The following is an 18929-nucleotide window of genomic DNA, read 5'->3' as shown; positions in this document are numbered from 1 at the left end:
TGAATAACAGTTGGACTAAAAAGAGATGTTGCACTGAGGATGGAAACAAACAGGAACCTTACTGATGTAAGTTAAAACAGAGGTAAGAGATCAAGTCTTTATAAGGAATGTGCTTGGCTTAAGGCCACCAGCTCTAGAGTGATTTACGGACTTTCTATGGCATCACCAAATAAAAGTCTTCCATTTTGTTTTGTAAATTCTAACAGTAGGGTTTCAGCAAGAGAGGAAGGTATTCCATATCCTTTCACGTGGGACAAATTGTATTAATGTCTTCTGAAAGAGATGATAGATAGCTTGCTGTACTAATTGAATCTTGGAGGCTTTACAAGCAAAGAATGCAGAAAATGGTATTTTGGAAGACAGACAGATTCCATGCGGTATTCTTTTCCTGTCCTGAATACCCACAAGTCTGTGTTTGAATGCCCAAGCTAGAGGAAAACTGGAAAGCCTTCCACCTATTTGAAGGGAAGTCAGAAATTTTGTTTTCCTTTTTTCTTAGCATCTGTCTTGGAAGGTGTGTTGTGGAATTGGCCATTTTGATTTCTAAAGGGAAAATGTGATCTCATCAAGGCACATTTGAAAGTTGTTCAAATCCTTGAAAGGGACAAGGTTGACCTGAGCATGGGTTTTTTTTGTGTTTTTCGGGCTATGTGGCCATGTTCTAGAAAAACCATGGATGCTGGCCATGAAAGCCTTCGACCTGACCTGAGCACTTGTTTCACTTTTTGTCCTCCACCTGGGTGGAAGGCATAGCCTTTTTATCTTTAGTTTTGATGAGAATGTCTATAAGGGCATCCTCACCAAAAAGATGACTGCCTAAAAATGGAAGCATAGCCAGATTTGACCTGCATCGAGATCAGCATTCCAGTGCTTTTGCCAAATAGACCTTGTAGCCACAGAGGAATCAATAGAGTGAGCAGAAGAAATGAGAAAATTCCTGCCAGCACTGGCTATGAAAGCCACACCTGTAGAGCTTAGGAAGGGACCTTTGTGAAGACCTGCCATCCAAATCTTGATTGTTAAAAATATCTTGACTCCACAACATAGCTGTTCTGTAAATCAGGGATTTTACAGATGAGGTCCTGATGGACAATAGGCCTCACAAGCTCACTTCAATGTTCAATCAGTACTCTTTGCATTTGTATCCTTCAGGGGCATGCCCTCCTCATTAACATTTTGAGTTCCTATGAGGAGGGCTGAGACTGAAGCATTGACTAAGAGCTGGAACAGACGGCCCCAACAAACTCGCTTCCGGGCATCAACAGCGCATGATGTTTAGACGCCACATGTCCCGATGATGCTAGAAAGCCAGCTTGAAACTGTCTGGCTGCCCAGACATAGGCGGGCTTATGACACTTGACTTGAAAGGAGTGCATGTGAAAAGATCTAGAGGTCATAATAGACCACAAGGTAAACAGGAGTGGTGGGTGTTTTGCAGTATCCAAAACAAGAGAAAAACAAAATCCAGTGCAATTCTGGGCTACATCTAGGGAACCAGTAGTGCCACTCTATTCTGCTTTGGTCAGACTTCATTGGAAATACTGTGTCCAGTCCAGAGCACCAAACTGTAGGAAGGATATTGGCAAGATGAAATGTGTCCAGAGAAGGGTGACCAAGATGATCAAAGGTATGGAAACCAAGTCTTATGAGAACCAATTTAGGGAGCTGGCCATCTTTATCTGGAAGAATGTCCCGCAAAAGATCGAGCAAGCTTGTTCTGTGCAGCTCTAGATAGTAAAATTAAAACAATTAGATTCAAAAATTTCAAAAAGTGGAACAAACTTCTTCAGAGTGTAGTAGACTCTTCTTCCTTAGAGGTCTTTAAACAGAGGCTAGATGGCCATCTGTCGGGGATGCTTTGATTTAGATTTCCTGGATGGCAGGGGGTTAGACTGGATGGCCCTTGCGGTCTCTTCCAACTCTATGATTCCATCTAAACATTATGAAGAACCTCTTTAATGTAAGATATGTGTGACAGTGGAATAGACTGCCTTGGACAGTGGTGGATTTTCCTCCTTTGGACGTCTTTAAACAGAGGTTAGATGGTCATCTCTTGGGGGTGCTTTAGTTGTGGAAGGGGTTTGAACTAGATGGCTCTTGTTTGTTCTTCCAACTCAAAGAGTTAATGATTCTAGGTAAGAGAGAGCTGACATCACTGGCTTTGTTTCAAGTCCCTCAAGTAAAAGTAATACAAACTGTGTTCCAGAACCCCCATGAGGACTATAATAGAATTCACACAACTTACTTTTAAAAGGTCCCGTGGGAAATTAAAACTCCATTCATTCTTGATTAGTGGTCTTTTGGCTTCCAGTTCTACAAATTTCATCAGAGTACAGAGTGCAAATTCCTTCATTTTTCAAAAAAGGGAGTGGGGTGGAGAGAACCAAATAAATTGTTAAATTATGTTTCCTTTCTACAACCCGCCAACAACATTACAATGGGTCACTACTCAGTAGAATGATTTGCACAAGTAGAGGGAAGCAGGGAGTAAAGATGTCATCCCAACATTCCTATTTTCATAACAGAGTCAACTTTAAACTCAGTGACTACAAGTGGCTCCTGTGTCAGTATAGTGGCAAATCAACTCTAGGAGGTCTAGGACTGAACTTCAAATGAGCTATCCAAGGTGCTGAACCACATCTCCCTAAATAGAGACAACACTCTCAATACTGCTTTTAAAGTTCAGACTAAATGTAGAGTAAGGCAGTTTACAGACCGCCCTTTTGGGGCGGCTTGTAACTGGCCCTTTCCCTGCCGGATCGGGGCCTCAGCTGCCACAATGGCAGCCTCCGAAGCCCTGATCCGCTGCTTTCCAGGCCGCAGGGAAGTGGCAAAAGGCCGCTTCCCCGCGGCCTGGAAAGGGGTGTCCTTGGGGCTTCAAGCCCCAAGGACACCCGATGGCGGCGGGGAGGAGGAAAAAGGGGCCACTCGGCCCCTTTTTCCCTTGCGTTGCTGGCGCAGCCATCTAAAGGCTGCGCCAGCGACGCAAACCGCAGAAGGAGCTCCGTTTCGGAGCTACTTCTCACGCCGCAGAAAGGGCGCTCTATGCGCCCTTGCGCGGCATGACGACGTCACGTCCGTGCCGTCCCGTTTGGAGGCGGTACATTCGTGACGTCGTAATGGCAGCGCCGTGTACATAGGGCGGCGTCATTTTGTACGTCCTGGGGACGTACTAGGGTTAGGTGCGTGCGTAAGGCACGCACTTTGCCTAACCCTAGTACGTCCCCAGGACATACTTTACACCCGTGTGGAACGGGCCTAAGATTTGCCCTACTGACATCCAAACCAACTGCACAAAGTTATTTATTTGTTTATTTATTTGATTTCTAGCCCGCCTTTCCCTGAAAGGGACCCAAGGCAGCTCACAAATAAAAATTCTAAAAACATATTACAATAAAACAATTAAAAATATCATCTACAAACAGTATAAAATTACAGGCATAAAACCACAATAAAACCACATATACCCAAGTATGTGCATTCAGACAGAGCAGAAGCATAACGAAGAGCCAGTATAATGCAGTGGTTAAAGATTGCTGGATCTACTTTCTGCTCCCACCAAACTATGAAAACTCATTAACTGATCTTGATCTGGTCACATTATCTCACAACCTAATTCACACGGCTGTTATTGTGAGGATAAAAATGATGAGGAGGATACCCATGACTTCTGCTTTGAGCTCACTGCTAGAAATGTGGAATAGAAATGTAATTTACAAATAAATACATAAACTCCAATTGTACCTGGTTTGTATTTGTTTCTTTTCCATGTCTCTACATGGAGCCCAGACATTACAAATTGGATGTAAAGATTTGTATAACACAATAAATAGGATTTACACAAGCCTGTGATGAATTTTTTTTTCAATATTGTAGCTGTTTTTAATGCATTTGGGGGGGCGGGGGGCGCTGAATTTGAAAAGCAGAAGAAAAATGTCACATTATACAGATTCTTTCACAAATTCCATATTTTTATCCATTCAGTTATCTCTCAGCTTTGATTAAGTGCAAAAACTGATGATTCAGTGTGATTTTAGTGCTTTTCAATGGATTTTTGTGTTTCATATCAGTGAATTAAAGTATTGTGAAAGTCTGTTTGGAGGTATGCTGAAGTGACCCGAAGCAGCTTTATTTTGGCCTGTCTGTTTGGGCCTTTTAGTAAGTCGCAATAGCAGCTTAGCAATAGCAGCTTCATTTATATACCGCTTCATACCACACTGAGCAGTCTCTAAGCGGTTTACAACTGTAAGCTAATTGCTCTTAACAAGCTGGGTACTCATTTTAGTGACCTCGGAAGGATGCCAGGTGAGTCGACCCAGAGCCCCTGGCTGGGACTGAACTCACAACCTTGTGGTTTGTGAGTCAGGGGCTGCAGTACAAGCATTTAACCACTGTACCACCAGGGCTCCTGTAAATAGAAAATTAGATAGAAAAGATCACCAAAATGATGCCACTACTGCTGCTGCTGCTGCTGCTACTACTACTACTACTGAAAATGATGCATGTGTCTTAAGAGGCCAGAAGCCATGCCAAAGCCATGCCAAAGTCCTATCCGGGGCAGAAAGGAGCGGTGTCTCGCCACCTCTTCCTGCCCATCTGTATAGCCCCTTAGTTGAAAATGGAGATCATATATATAAATATACATATGTTTTAAAAATTCAAATAGGTTAGAGGAAAAGTATGGGTTAGAGGAATAAGTTAGAGGAAAATGTATATGAATATTGTCTTATATAGAGACACATGTTTCTTTTAAAATGTAAAAATACCGTATCTGCTCGACTATCTACTACAGTCACCCCTACAAACTCACTTTGATTTGGAAAGATTTGTGTCCCATCAGTTGTGCCAGGCAATTGCAGCAACTACTGTATCTATGTCTCATCCAAATTTTGTACTTGTCCTCAGCACTGTAGCTCTCTGAAAAACAAGATGAAAAGTGGAGATGGGATGAAAAGGAGAGAGAGAGAGAGATGGATAGAAAACTGAATTTTGCCAGGACTGGTTTTCAGTTCAACTATGGTCCGAAACAGACAGGCAGGAAAGAGCAGCTTCTGGCTGCTTCAGGGGTATTGAATACAGATGATACACACCCCTGGATCAGCTGGAAGCTGCTCTGGGGCCACCTAAGGAGGCCTCAGGCCATCGGCAAAAGAAGCAAGGGAAAAGTGCTTCTTGCTGGCGGCCTGTTTGGGACTGCAGTGGCAGCCCACTTTAAGGGAGTGCTGTATAGTTGCCACAGTCCCTGAGCGATTGCGGATGGAGTGGCCTCTGGACACTTTTTCCTGCCCATCTTCATGGCCCCAGTGTTGTTCTGTTTATGAACAAATGCTATTTAGTTAATAGTCATCTGTCTTTCCTCTCTGAACATTGGCCATGCAATGAACGTAGAGGGCTGAATTTACCAGTCTGATTCCATGTATATGGGCTTTGATAGATATAATGGCTTCCTATCTCATTATAGGTGTTAATTAACACAGTTAAAACTGAGAATTATAGTACTGATTTATATTTATATTACATTGCATTTTTAAATTATACCCTCCTCTAATTTAGCAGTTTCACAATGAAGTCAGGTGGGTACACACCGAAGGCTGCTGGGCCAATTTGTGGGCTACTTTGGAATAGCGGTATATAAATAAAACAAATAAAAATAAATAAATTAAATAAATAAAATAAAAACATGTTTCCCTTGGGGATGTTTTTATTCTGAACTCTCTTGGTATATTTAAAAAAAAAACATTTGGAAAGTGAGAAATAAAACACTGATCCTGGATTAGCCAGTAAACAATCCAGGGTAACAGACATGAAATTTGGACATTTCAAAACAACAACAACAAAGAAACATAGCTAAAAGTAGTACAATTTCCATCAACTTGGGCCCACCTAAAGGAGCCAAATAGAAGGGACCGCTTCACAATACTCCATTCCACCTCCCAGTTTTCGGAAACCTACCACTGCATCAGTTAACAATCTATGGTTACAGACAGCCAAAATAAAGCTGCTTCGAGTCACAGTGGAGGTATGGTGTTTCAATGATGCATGCGTCCTAAGAGTCCAGAAGCCATACCAAACCCACGCTCCAGTCCTTAGGGCTGGAGCATGGCTTTGGTGCGACTTCTGGACTCTTAGGATGCACGCATCATTGAAACACCATACCTCCACTGTGACTCGAAGCAGCTTTATTTTGGCTGTCTGTAACAGGCCTATGTATGACTAGCTTTTAATGTTTTGAGGTTTCCTTGTTTTGTCCTTCCAGTTCTTTTTCTACTTCTGGAAACCCAGGGATGACCCAAGACAGACGGTATCTCCTCCTTGGGCAAGGACAGTGCCATTTTGAGTATTAAGCCTCAGCACATACATATCAATACTATTAACTGATTGGTCTGACCTACCAACTTGGACACACACATTCACTTTTACCTTGCAGAGATTCTTCTTCTGAAGGTAGTTTCCCCACAAACAGTTCTCCCCGCTCAAGCAAGGCTCCAAAGAGACGGCTACAAGTCCGTATAGCACCCAGAACAATTTCGTTCTCGCCAGCCTGAGTGGTGGAAAGTGGGGAAGGGGGCAAGACACGGTTACAAGTCTGTTAAAACAGTTAAAAGTGAAACGGAGGACGTCTGGATTAACTGATTAATTTTGGTCCCATACAGACAGGCCAAAATAAAGCTGCTTCGGGTCACTTTGGAGGTATGCTGTTTAAATGATGCATGCGTCCTAAGAGCCTGGAAGTCATGTCAAAGCCACACTCCAGGTCTAAGGACTGGAGCGCAGCTTTGGCGCAACTTCTGGCCTCTTAAGATGCGTGTGTCATTTAAACAGCATACCTCCAAAGTGACCTGAAGCAGCTTTATTTTGGCCTGTCTGTATGGGGCCTTTCTTTCCTGGCCTTGGCCTCCCAGAGTCCCCAGGGCCAAGAGGGAGGAGTGGTCTTTGCCTACATGGATATCCCTCCATGCCATCTTAACTGAGAAGATAACATTGCAACTGTTTTTCTTTCTCCTTTGCCTGGTGAAAGAGCCAGCATGTGTTTTCAAAATGCATGCATTTGGTGCATTTGGGTTGGCCAAACAAAGGTATCATTGCTGTGTGGATTTTGGTTATCGTACTAAGCACTGTGTAGCCCACAATCTTCTTGTATAGAGACCAACAACAACAACAAACCCCAAAGAGACCATGGTCAAGTTAGATTTAGGGAAGAGGTGCTGCTTGGGCGGAAGTCTGCAAAAAGGAGAGTGCGCCTCAAAAAGCAGGCTTGGAAACCTCATTGGGTTCCATTGATGTAGGATTGTGTGGAGTAAGGCTGCCTCCACCCTGCAGAAATAACCCAGTGGGAGACTGCTTTCACTGCCCTGGCTCAAGGCTATGGAATTCTGGGAACGGTATCATGGAGTTGGAAGAGACCCCAAGGGCCATCCAGTCCAACCCCATTCTGCCATGCAGGAAATCCCAATCAAAGCATCCCCAGCCATCTAGCCTCTGCTTAGTTTGTTGTGGCAGAAGCGCTTTCTGACAGAGGAGGCGAAACACCTCACAAAACTACAACCCCCAGAATCCCAGCGCAGCGAAAGCAGCGCCAATCTGGGCTTCGTTTCCCAGCGACGCTGCCGCCTAGAAAAGGGAGGAAGGCCAGGGCTGGTTCACCTCCAGCAGGGCTTCTTGGCAAGACCTTGTTCGGGGCCTCACCTGCAGCAGCTCCAGGATCTCGAAGACTCGGTTGGCGTTGCTCCGGCTGCTCAGCACCGCCTCCAGGCAGGCTCCCAACGCCGCCTCGCTTGCCTCCCCAGGGCCCGCCATGCCGCCGCCTCAGGCCTGGCTGCCTCGCCTCAGCAGCTGGCGCCCAAAAGTGACGCGCGCCGCTAGCCTTTTGCACTCCGCCTTGAGCCGCCCGAGGAGGAGGGGCAACCTCGCTAGCTTTGGGCCAAGCCACACGGCGGAAACAAACAACCCACTTTGAGGCCTCTTGGCCTGACCTGCCTCCTCCTCCTCCAGGCCAGGGAATTCTGGGAATTGTAGTTTTGTGACCCGTTGAGCCTTCTCTGTCAGAGAGAGCGCGGCTGCCACAGGAAACGACACTTCCCACAATTCCCAAGCGCTGAGGCAGGGAATTCATGAACACAGAATCAGTGTCTTTTGGGCCATAAGCAGCTTTACTGCATTACTTAGCGCTGCACAGAAGGAGGCAACTGAAACTCTTTTAATAATAATAATAACAATAAATTATAAATCCGATTATTATTATTTTTATTTTGAGAATCATAGAATCACAGAGTTGGAAGAGACCCTCAAAGGCCATCCAGTCCAACCCCATTCTGCCATGCAGGAAATCCCAATCAAAGCAACCCTGACAGATGGCCATCCAGCCTCTGTTTAAAGATCTCTAAGGAAGGAGACTCCACTACTCTGAGGGAGCTTGTTCCTCTGTCGAACAGCCCTTTCTGTCAGGAAGTTCCTCCTAATGTTGAGGTGGAATCTCTTTTCCTGTATTGGGTCCTGTTCTCTGGAGCAGCAGAAAACAAGCTTGCTCCCTCCTCAATGTGACATCCCTTCAAATATTTAAACAGGGCTATCATATCACCCCCTTAACCTTCTTTTCTCCAGACTAAACATTCCTAAGGCGTTCCTCATAGGACATGGTTTCCAGACCTTTCACCATTTTAGTCACCCTCCTTTGGACACGCTCCAGTTTCTCAATGTCCTATGATAAAGCCATGATAAAACAAGAAATGGAACATACAAAACATTGCAATGCTCAAGGGGGGGGGGTGAGTGAGATAAAGGGGACAGGAATGGGGCTTTTTGAGTCAGATCATTGCAGTGTTTTACTTGAAAGTAAAAGAAGCGACCTTCGCTCTGCAAAATCAGGACCAGGAGCAGACTGCGGCATAGACCATGAAGTACCCTTTTCACAACGAAGTCTTTTGTCATATACCATGGAGTGAGAAATGCCAGGTGTCCAAACTGGGTTCAGAAGAGGAAGAAGGACAAGAGGTTATATTGCAAACATATGTTGTAGACAGTGGAGTACACCAAAGAATTTCAGATGAACATCCGCCTGTGCAGTCTTTTTCTAGCAAAACCTTTATAGAGTATACTAGCAAAGATTGTGCAGATCATGAAAAACTATGGGTTGCTTTTAAAAGAAATGGGTGTACCACAACATTTGATTATTTTGATGCATAACCTGTACTCAGGACGAGAGTACAGTACTAAGTATAAGACTTAGCCAAAGCCCAGTCATCAGAACAGGGTTTTTAGACCCCTGGTCAGAGGAAGAATGCAGAGGAGAGGAATTCTCCGCATGGTGTTTGGTTTTGGCATTCGGATCATCCAGAGTCCGGGTTTTATCAGGCTTGGCGGCCTTTTTATCTTTATCCTTGCCCTTATCCCTTTTCTTGCCCTTATCCTTTTACTTTTTAGAGGATTTCCCTTTCTCCTTGTGAGAGTCTTTAGATTTATCGTTAGACTTATCTTAGCGTGATCTGGAACAGCCAAAGGAGAAGCAAGGGCAGCAGGAGTTGAGGCCTGTCTTAAGATCTGCTCATAAAGGGCCACCTTGAGCTGTGAATCCTGGTTCTTTCGGATTTGAGGGGTCATGGAGTCACAGAGGGCACAAGATTGGACACTGTGACCCTCCTCCAGACACAAAAGACAAAGAGTGTGGGGGTCTTGTCCAGGGATCTTACCCCCACACTTTTCACATTTTTTGAAAGTACAGTGTGTCCACGTCATACGCCTTCCACTGGTGGATGCCATGCCCTCACGCACCAGGCCACGCCAGAAGTGGCACGCGTGCAATAGGTTCACCAACACTGGTGTGTGTGTGTAGTGTTATATGTATGAAGCAAGTTTGAATTGTGGTGCCATTTTCAAAGAACAGTCGGGAGGAGTTCTACTGCAGTTGCCAGGCAGAAATCAAAAGACTGCATCGCAGTTACCAGGCAGCAATAAAACAAAAGGTTGTAGTATAGTTCCCAGCCAGAAAGCAAATGGTTACATTGCATTTACCAGGCAGAAGTCAAAATGTTACACTGCAAACAGGCAGGGCTAGGTAGGTCCAGTCTATATATATAGTGACAAGAGGGCAGGGAAGGTTAGTACCAACTTAAACGCTGGCTGTTCACTATTGTCCTTGGTATGCAATAAAGTCTTTTTGTTCTTTCACCAAAACTATTGTTTGAATCCTTGGAACAGAGCTGATTGGTACCTCACAGGTATGAATTTACAGGATCTAAGTAAGCAGAATCTTGGAGGATAGAGAATATTGGAGATGTCTCATCCACAGGGTTGCCATGAGTCAGGATCAAATTGAAGGTGGTTAACAACATAATGCACATGCTGCTTTCTAATTACCTATGATTGTCAGCATCCTGTTTTGGTGTGCAATCTATTTCATCCTGGACACCTGTGTAGAATCTTTCAATTTCTTCCTCCTCTGCCTCAACAATTTTAGTTGCTGTTCAACAGCACTGCAAGTTCTGCATAATTCCCACCTGACCTAGGGTAATAAGGCAGTGGATGTATAAAGCCCACCATAAGCTTTGGGTAGGCCACCCATGCCATTAGAAAGTGATGCCTTGGATACATGGGAACACAAAGTAGCCAAAATGTATAGAAAAAGAATTTATGTAGGAAAAATGGTCTACCTGTGTGTATTTAAATATAAGCTTACCACCAACAGTATGTTCCTGTTTCAGATTACATCTCTCAGCATCCCCAGCAGCCATGATAGCTGGATAATTCTTGGAATTGTAGTCCACCAAAAGGTAATTATCCAAACTCTGCTCCATTTCTGAAAGGTGGTAGAGGTGGTATTGTTTTCCTGTAACAAAAAACCTTATGCAGACACAGGATATATATTCAGAAATAAACACTCAAGAACCATTGAGCTGATGTGTCCACCTCAGTCTTCCTCAAGTAACCAAAAATTGAATTCAAGTGCAATGCATTCAATCATAGCACAAAGGCATTAGTCAAAGGTGTCATGTCATGTCAATGCATTTCAACTACAGCATTAAAGCCAACAATTACAGCGATTGCAGTGCAAACAAATCAATGTAAACCAGAAACCAAAACTGCCCTCCCAAAAGCTGTGTCTCATTTGGCCCTGGTGTCCAGCCTGTAGTGTTTGATAAAATTCAGGGGCTGGGACCAAACAGCAGCTTTGCAGACATCCCCCACTGGTACCCAAGTCAAAAAAGCAAAGGATGTCACTACCGCCCTAGTTGTGTGGGATCGAACCCTGGCAGGGAGAGGTCGACCCAACAGTTCATAGCAGAGGTGTATGTCACCCATTTGGAAAGCCTCTGCGCAGTCACAGGTAATCCCTCTTTTGGTTCTGAATAGCACTGAAACAATCTTTTGGAATGGCTCGAACACATAGTTCTGTCCAAAGAGAAGGCCAAGGCCCTCCAAACATCCAAGGTATGCAAACAGCATTCGGTATCAGTGGTTGGGTTCGAAGCCAGGGTTGGCGGCACAATGTCCTGACACATATGAAAAGAAGACACCACCTTTGGTAAAAAGGTAATGTGTGTATGGAGGACAACCTTATCCTTATGGAACTGAAGGAAAAGCTGATCCTTCTGCAAAGCACAGAGCTCGCCCGCATGGCGAGCAGAGGTGATGGCCACAAGAAAAGCTGTCTTCCAAGTCAACAGCCTTAAATCAGCAGTAACCATGGGTTCAAAGGGCTTGAATTGCAAACAAGACAGCACAGCATCCAAGCTCCAAGCAGGCGTTGGTACCAAGACCAGAGGATGGAGGTTGTTGCAACCCTTCAGAAAACTCTTCACAAGAGGGTCCCTAAAAAAGGAAGGCCTGCCATCAAATTGGTGATGGGAATAGATGGCAGAAAGATAACACTTGATGGGAGTGAGGCACAGCCCCGAATCCAGAAGTGTCATCAGGAACTCCAACACCGTCAACGTCAACACCCAGGAAGGAGAGGTCTCTCACAGAAAGTCCACAAACTTCTTCCATTTGGAAGTGTAGGATTTCTTTGTGGCAGGTTTCTGGGCAGGCAGGATTACCATCCGTACCGAGGCAGGGAGCAACTCTAAGGATGGAGCTTTTAGGCCACCAGCGGAAGATTGTCCAAGTCTGGATGTGATCAGGATGGCGTCTGAGCAGTCTGCTGTCATCTTTGACACCACCCTCGTGATGTGTGGAAATGGAGGGAAGGCATAGAGCATCTCTCCAGACCAGGTGAAGAGGAATGCGTCTCCGAGGGAGCTGTATGCTCGCGACTGGGAATAGAACTGGGCACAGTGTCTGTTGTTGTTGGCTGCAAACAGGTTGATCTGTGGTGTCCCCCACCGTTGGAAAAGATTGGTCACCATCTCGGAATGGTGCATCCCTTCATGGCAAGTGGTGGGAGATCTGCTGAGTTGATCGGCCAGGTCATTCTCCTCTCTTGGCAAGTGAACTGCTTGGAGGAATATCTGTCTCGGTATGAACTATTCCCAGATGCGAAGGGTGATCTCTAGCAAGGTTGGGGATCTGGTGCCTTTTTGTTTGTTGAGGTAGTACATGACCATGGTGTTGTTGGTCAACAGAAGTGCTACCTTGTCCACAAGGTCCATCTCAAAAGCCTTCAGAGCCTTTTCTACTGCAAGCATCTTGAGGGCATTGATGTGGAGACTTTGTTCTTCTTGGGACCACTTCTCCTTGATGATGAGGCTTGTGGTGTGAGCTCCCCATCCTTTCATGGATGCATCTGTGGTCAGCGTGATCTGGGGCTGAGGAGGCAAAAAAGACATGCAAACGTTCTGAGGAGGCAAACGTTCTGGGAGTCAAGCCACCATCGGAGCGAACAGGCGACCGGCCTCAGTACCTTGAGCCACTTGGTTGGTGGGTCTTTCTGTGGATCGAAGACCAATAAAAACCAGGTCTGTAGAGGTCGGAGCTGAAGTCTTACCCATGGGGTAATGAAGGTCGTAGAGGCCATATGACCCAGGGCCACCTGGACATCACAGGCCGTCACTCTTCTGTGAGAAAGGCACACTCGAACAGCCGTGCAGAGGGCTTGAAATTGATCTGCCGGCAAATAGCCAATGCAGTCTTCAGAGTCAAGGACAGTACCGATGAACCTGATCTGCCTGACCAGGGTGAGATGTGACTTGTCCAAGTTCACCACAAGACTGAGCGAGGCGAGGAGAGACAAGGCAAACCTGACATCTCTTTGAAGTTCATCTTTGGAGGTTGTGGCGAAGAGCCAGTCATCTAGATAAGGGAAGACCCTGGTCCCCCTCTGATGGAGATAAGCCACCAGTGGAGCCATACACTCGGTGTAGCCTCTCAGGGCCGTGGCCAGACTGAAGGAAAGGACATTGTACTGATACATGTCGGTGCCGACGGCAAAGGACAAGAACCTCCAATGACTCTCTTGAATCGAGACATGAAAATAAGCGTCCTTCAAATCGATTGTTGAGAACCACAGGCCCTGGTAAAACAAGGGCAAAATAAAAGCAAGAGTTACCATACGGAAACGATGGTAGATCAAATAAACATTTAAGGGCCGGAGGTCTAAAATGGGTCTGAGACCACCATCGGTTTTCGGGACCATAAAGTATCTGGAAAAAAAGCAACTGGGAGCCGGGGAGGAGTCCAGGGGTGAAATGGCCCCCTTTGCCAAAAGCTTGCATACTTCATCGAGAAGGGTGTCAGAGGGAGGGGTGGAAATAACAGCTCCAGTTAGAGGGAGCTCTTCAAATTCAAGGGCATAATCCCTGCAGGCAATGTCAAGGACCCATGAATCGGAAGTTATCATGGCTCAGGTGTTATAAAAGGGTCTTAAAATATCAAGGAAGGAACGGACAGGAGAGACGAAGTGCACAGCAACCCTTCAGGATCTCTTCTTGCCCTGATCGGTATCCTGTTTGTGGTAGTACTTACGGTACCGAGCAGGGGGCTGGTGGTGTCCAGCAGAAGAAGAGGAGGACTGAGAAGAGTAGCGTTGTTTCTGATGATCCTGGTGTTGGTATGGGCAGTCCTGTTGGAATGGATGCTGGCCTTGCCCATACTATTGGCACCTGTCCCTAAACCTCTTCTGAAAGGAAGACTGAGATGGAGCAGACATACCATGTTTCTTCACAGCCGCTCTCATACGGTATTTATAGTTCAGGTGCTCGTCTGCCTCCTTGTGAAATAAGCCAGCATTGTCGTATGGCATGTCCTCGATGGTGGACTTCGCATTGGGGTTGAAGTCCGATGCACATAGCCAGGAATGCCTTCTCAACGCAATTGAAGCAGCCATAAATTTGGCCGAACAAACCGTAGCATGGCAAACGGAAGTTATGAGCCATCCCCCAATGGAATGGACTTTGTCCCGCAACTTGCCCATCTGTCGTCTGGTACCTCGGGGATGATGGGGGAGATACGTTCCATCAGGTACTGAACGTTGGCTCCCATGCAGGCATTGTAGTTTGCCACCTTCAACCCAAATAACGAAGAAATGTAGGCCTTCTTGGCCAGGCCATCAATCTTTTGGACTTCTTTGTCTGTCGAGAAGGTGGAAGTCCTTGGAGTGAAAGACTGTTGAGATTCCTCAACAATGGCTGAATTCTGTTTTGGGTGCGAGAAGAGCCAAGAAGACTGGGACAGTGAGATGCTATACAAGGACTCAATCTTCTTAGCAGAAGGAGCAGTAGAGGCTGGAGCATCCCAGGAGCGCCTGACTATCCGTTCCAACAAAGGCAGGAATGATATCAAAGCCAGGGTAGGGACCTTGCCATGGATGCGTCTCTCAATGACATCTGCAGCATCCTTGTCCATACAGGTGACCTCCAACTCTAGGGCATTGCCCAACTTGATGACAGGTTCAGCAAATGAGCGAACATTGTCTGTAGGAGATGAGGAACCAGGCTGGTAAAGTTCTTGAGGGGAACTCATTGGGTCAGAAGAGACAGAACCAGCATGAGACAAGTGGGAGCCACCGCAATGCGAGTCTGACTGCAGAGTGTCCTCATGTAGAAGTGGAGATGGAGACCTGTCTCTCAACTGACTCGTCTGAGTAGCTGCTGCCGCTGTCAGATGCAAGATTGGGACCGAGGAAGGAGCTGCTGCAGCAGCTAAGGTCACAGTAGATGACTTGTGGTGACCAAAGCGACAGCGGATGATGTCCTGATCGACAGACATGTAGTATCTCTCTGTCTCATTATCATAAAAGTAGTCACCACCTTCCTCCTCCAGAGGAACTGGGGGTCAGGGAGCAGCAAACACGGGACCAGTCTTTAGGACATGGTGTCAGGATCAGCAGTTTGAAGCCCTCAGAACCAGAACGGCCTCCAGACGTGGACTGGCCACCGGACGAAGACTCCATTCAAGGCTTCTTGGTATGGGAGTGAGAAGAGACCTCTTTCTCTGCCGAATGCCTCCTTTTAGAGGACTTAGAGCCTGTTTCCTTAAGGGAGCTCAAATCCTTTTTTGAATTGGAGTCTGACCTATCTTTTTCCTTTGTCTTGTCCTTTTTGGAGGACTTAGACTTGTCCTTGGCTTTAGGTCTTGCTCCTTCAGTCTGGAAATCAATCGGCATAGGTTCCGTGGCCGCCAGAGGGGGAAGGACCCATTGATACAGGACCACGTTAAGATGTGATTCTCAATTTTTTCTGGCCTGGGGGGGTCAGGGACTTACAGAGAGCACAAGACCTCGGGTTGTGTGCCTCTCCCAGGCAAAGCAGGCAAGTGGAATCTTGCCTCCACGTGTATAAGTTATTAAACACAGTCATTTTACCAAATCAGCAAGCGGAATTGAGGTCAACAAACACGGTGGCAATCAGAAAAAGAATGGTCAAACAAGCCAGGTCAAATTTCCAAAAGCCAAACGAGCAATTCCAAGCGAAGTTCCTTGAGCTGCTAACATGGCGGAAAAAAGCAACTGTGGAAAGAGCAGGGGATTTATATAGGGTGGGCGGAGCTACCACCAAAAAGTTGCAAAGTAAACTTTGCCCAGTGATTCCAGAAGTTTCCAAGCTGAACTGCGCAGGCGCAGTAGAATCCATTTATATGATTTGCAGAGACCACAAAGAAGAAAAACAAATATAATAAATATAAATATACATATACATATAAATACCTGAAGATTACATGCAGAACTCTTGCATGTAGTAACATACCTCCTTTCACAGTAGTACTTGCATGAAGAAACGGCACCCCCCCACACACACTAACACTGCTGCAGCCACGCACCTTGCCCATGACAAGCAAGAAGTGGACAGCTTGGTGCATGTAGTGGTGGAGAGTGGAAGTGGGAGGGAGAAGGAAGCGGAAGCATGGTCACTTCTCTGTTTTCTATTTTCTTCGCTTGTCTTTTCTATTTTCTTTACTTGGTCACTTCTCCATTTTCTTCACTTTTCACTTCCCTCTGTGGCCCCTTAGTCTCATGCCGTGCCCCCCCCCCCCATTTACTCAATTTTCACCTGTGGCCCCCTTGGAATATCCTGGATAAATGGACACAAAATTTAATGGATGAGTAGAAATGGATAAGCTGGCACAAATTTTAAAGAATAGATCAATAGATAAAATTGATAATGATTGGCAATTGATTCTTGAATACATGAAGGAGCAATGGAAAAGTTAGTAACAAGCAGAGTTTGGTAAACGTAGCACGGACATCCAATAAAAACTAAGGAACAGAATGTAAAATAATAATATGATACAATTTAGCAATATAGCAGTAGATGATATAAGGCAAAATAACAGGTAAAAGGGATACGTTATTGAAACATATATTAGGGAAGAAAGAAGTCAATAAGATGAAGAATTTTAGTGAAATTAGAGTATAAGGATAGGAAGGGTTTGTTTTAGGCAGATTATGTATGTAGGAAAGATAAAGTTAGCTTTAGGGAGGTAAGGGTAAGTGTAGAAGATTAGAGAAGGTGTGAAGGGTTTGAGAGATAGAGTTGAAGGAATAGGAAGAAAGTATGGGGATAAGAGAGAAGGAGAGGAGTGGTTGAAAAGGGTGAAGATTGGGAGGAGAAGGATGGTTAGTGGAAGGCGGAAAAGAATGGGAGGAGTGTGAGAGGAAAAGAAAAAGAAGTGATGGAGGAAGGGAGGATGAAGAAAGGGAGGTTGGGGTGATAAGATTGATATATGATGATTTTGCTTGTTTGATATAATTGTGAAATAAGTTTGGGATACAATTTTAAAAAAAAATTAAAAAGGAATATCCTGGAGGCCCCCAGGGAGCCATATGGTCCTTGTTGAGAAACGGTGATCTTGATCACTTTCATTCTAGCTTCAGGCCTGGTTATGGCCTGGGATTGAGACTTTTGGTCACCTTGGGGGGACCTACACCAGGAATGGGACAGCAAGAGTGTGTCCTTGTTAATTCTCCTGGACCCCTCTGAGACTTTTAGTACTATTATCCATGGTACTCTTCTGAGGCAGCTCACTTGGAAGGGGCTTAGAGGTGTTTTACATTTGCACCAATCTTTCCTGGAGGAACACTCTCAGGAGTTGATGCTGGGGAATTCCTATTCAACTCCTTGGTCACTGACCAGTGGAGTCAAGGGTTCTGTCCTCCACCCTCCTGCTATTTACAACTGCTGGTTGTCCAGTTTTGTGGTCAGGTGTCACACCTAGGTCTATTCTTCTTAATTCCACAGAAGCTGTTTCTATGCTGAACCAGTGCCTGGCATCTGTATCAGATTGGCTGAGGTATTCCTGGTCCAGATTTAGGAACAGAGATGGGTTGTGGTGGATGGAGTTATATTCTCCCTGAAATTTAAGGTTTACTCATTTGGATGTAGTGCTGGATGCAATCTTGAGCTTGAAAGCTCAGATTTCAGCAGTGAGCAACAATGAATTTGCAGTTATAGCTAGTGCACCATTCCTGGAGTTCCTGGCTTTTATTTTTGCATGCGCTTTTCTGGCTATAAACCCATTTCTTCAGATGTAGTAGTCAGCCCTTCTTATACACTGATTTTTTATACACAGATTCAAGCATCCATGGTTTGAAAATGTTAAAAAAGTATAAATTTCAAATATCAACCTTGATTTTCCATTTTTTAATAAGGGACACCATTTTGCTATTTCATTATATTTAATGGGACTTGAGCATCCACGGATTTTGTTATCCATGGGGGAACCTGGAGCCAAACCCCAGCGTATAACAAGGGTGCCACTGTACAGTGATAATAAATACTCAGGTATAAAGCACATTTACCCAGTTGCTGGAATGGGAATTTCCTCCTAATCCCTTTTTACGATGCAAGAGACTAACACGGCTACTTCTTTGAAAACATTCCTAGAGATCTGTAAAGTTTCTGGCTGCTGATCTGTTTCTGGACACTAGTCAAAGTCGTAGTTATGATCTACAAAGCCCTATGTGCATTAGGCCAATGCCATTTGAGGAACCATATTTATATGAGTGCTAACTTTCCAAGTACCTGTGGTAGGAATGAGACGTTGTTCTTACTGGATACTCCCAACATGGGAACTCCCTCCCTAGAGGGGCTAGGATGGTCTTGCCCTTGGTCTCCTCTTGCTAGCAAATGAAAACTTTCCTATGCACTAGAGTCCCATGCTGAGAGAAAGGTGGGAAATAAATGAAATATATAAATAATACATGTAGGAATTAACTGCAATTGACTTTCAATAGTGTGCTATTTTGTTGATGCTTGTTCTTAATTTTTTGAAAAATAATTTTTGCTGGTTTTGTGTGTTGTTAATCTCTACTTGTTTTACTAATTCATAAACCACTTTTGAATCACAGTATTGTATTCGGGAAAGTGCAGCATATATATGAACAACAATTGTAATAATGATGCTAAGTCAAGCTCAAGTTTCACCTCTTACTTTAAATCTCTGAACGTTGAGTGGTAGGAGGACATGTGCCTTGATCAGGCTTTCTAGTTTTTTGGCGCGAGCCAAGAGGACAAAGCAAAATACACGTTTAGTAAAGTACAAATAAATAACAAATGTTATAA

General features: G+C 45.0%; 1 protein-coding gene across 1 annotated transcript in view; it reads right to left on the bottom strand.

The window, feature by feature from the left end:
• Positions 1-8011, bottom strand: part of LOC149289963 (nucleolar complex protein 4 homolog) — a 34487-nt gene extending 26476 nt beyond the window's left edge. The window contains exons 1-4 of the mRNA XM_089489893.1: positions 7687-8011; positions 6421-6541; positions 4811-4917; positions 2246-2347 (exon numbers count right to left, since the gene is read on the bottom strand). Coding sequence (XP_089346019.1) covers positions 2246-2347; positions 4811-4917; positions 6421-6541; positions 7687-7797 — 441 coding nt within the window. The 5' untranslated portion in view covers positions 7798-8011. The remainder of the gene's footprint in view (positions 1-2245; positions 2348-4810; positions 4918-6420; positions 6542-7686) is intronic.
• Positions 8012-18929: the final 10918 nt, after the last annotated feature.

This window comes from Sceloporus occidentalis, unplaced genomic scaffold (genome assembly GCF_023333645.1).
Source record: "Sceloporus occidentalis isolate IW3139 unplaced genomic scaffold, rSceOcc1.0.p SCAF_41, whole genome shotgun sequence".
In the NCBI taxonomy this organism is placed as follows: Eukaryota; Metazoa; Chordata; class Lepidosauria; order Squamata; family Phrynosomatidae; genus Sceloporus; species Sceloporus occidentalis.
Note: the sequence above shows the minus strand (reverse complement) of the source record. Positions and strands in the feature narration are given on the sequence as shown.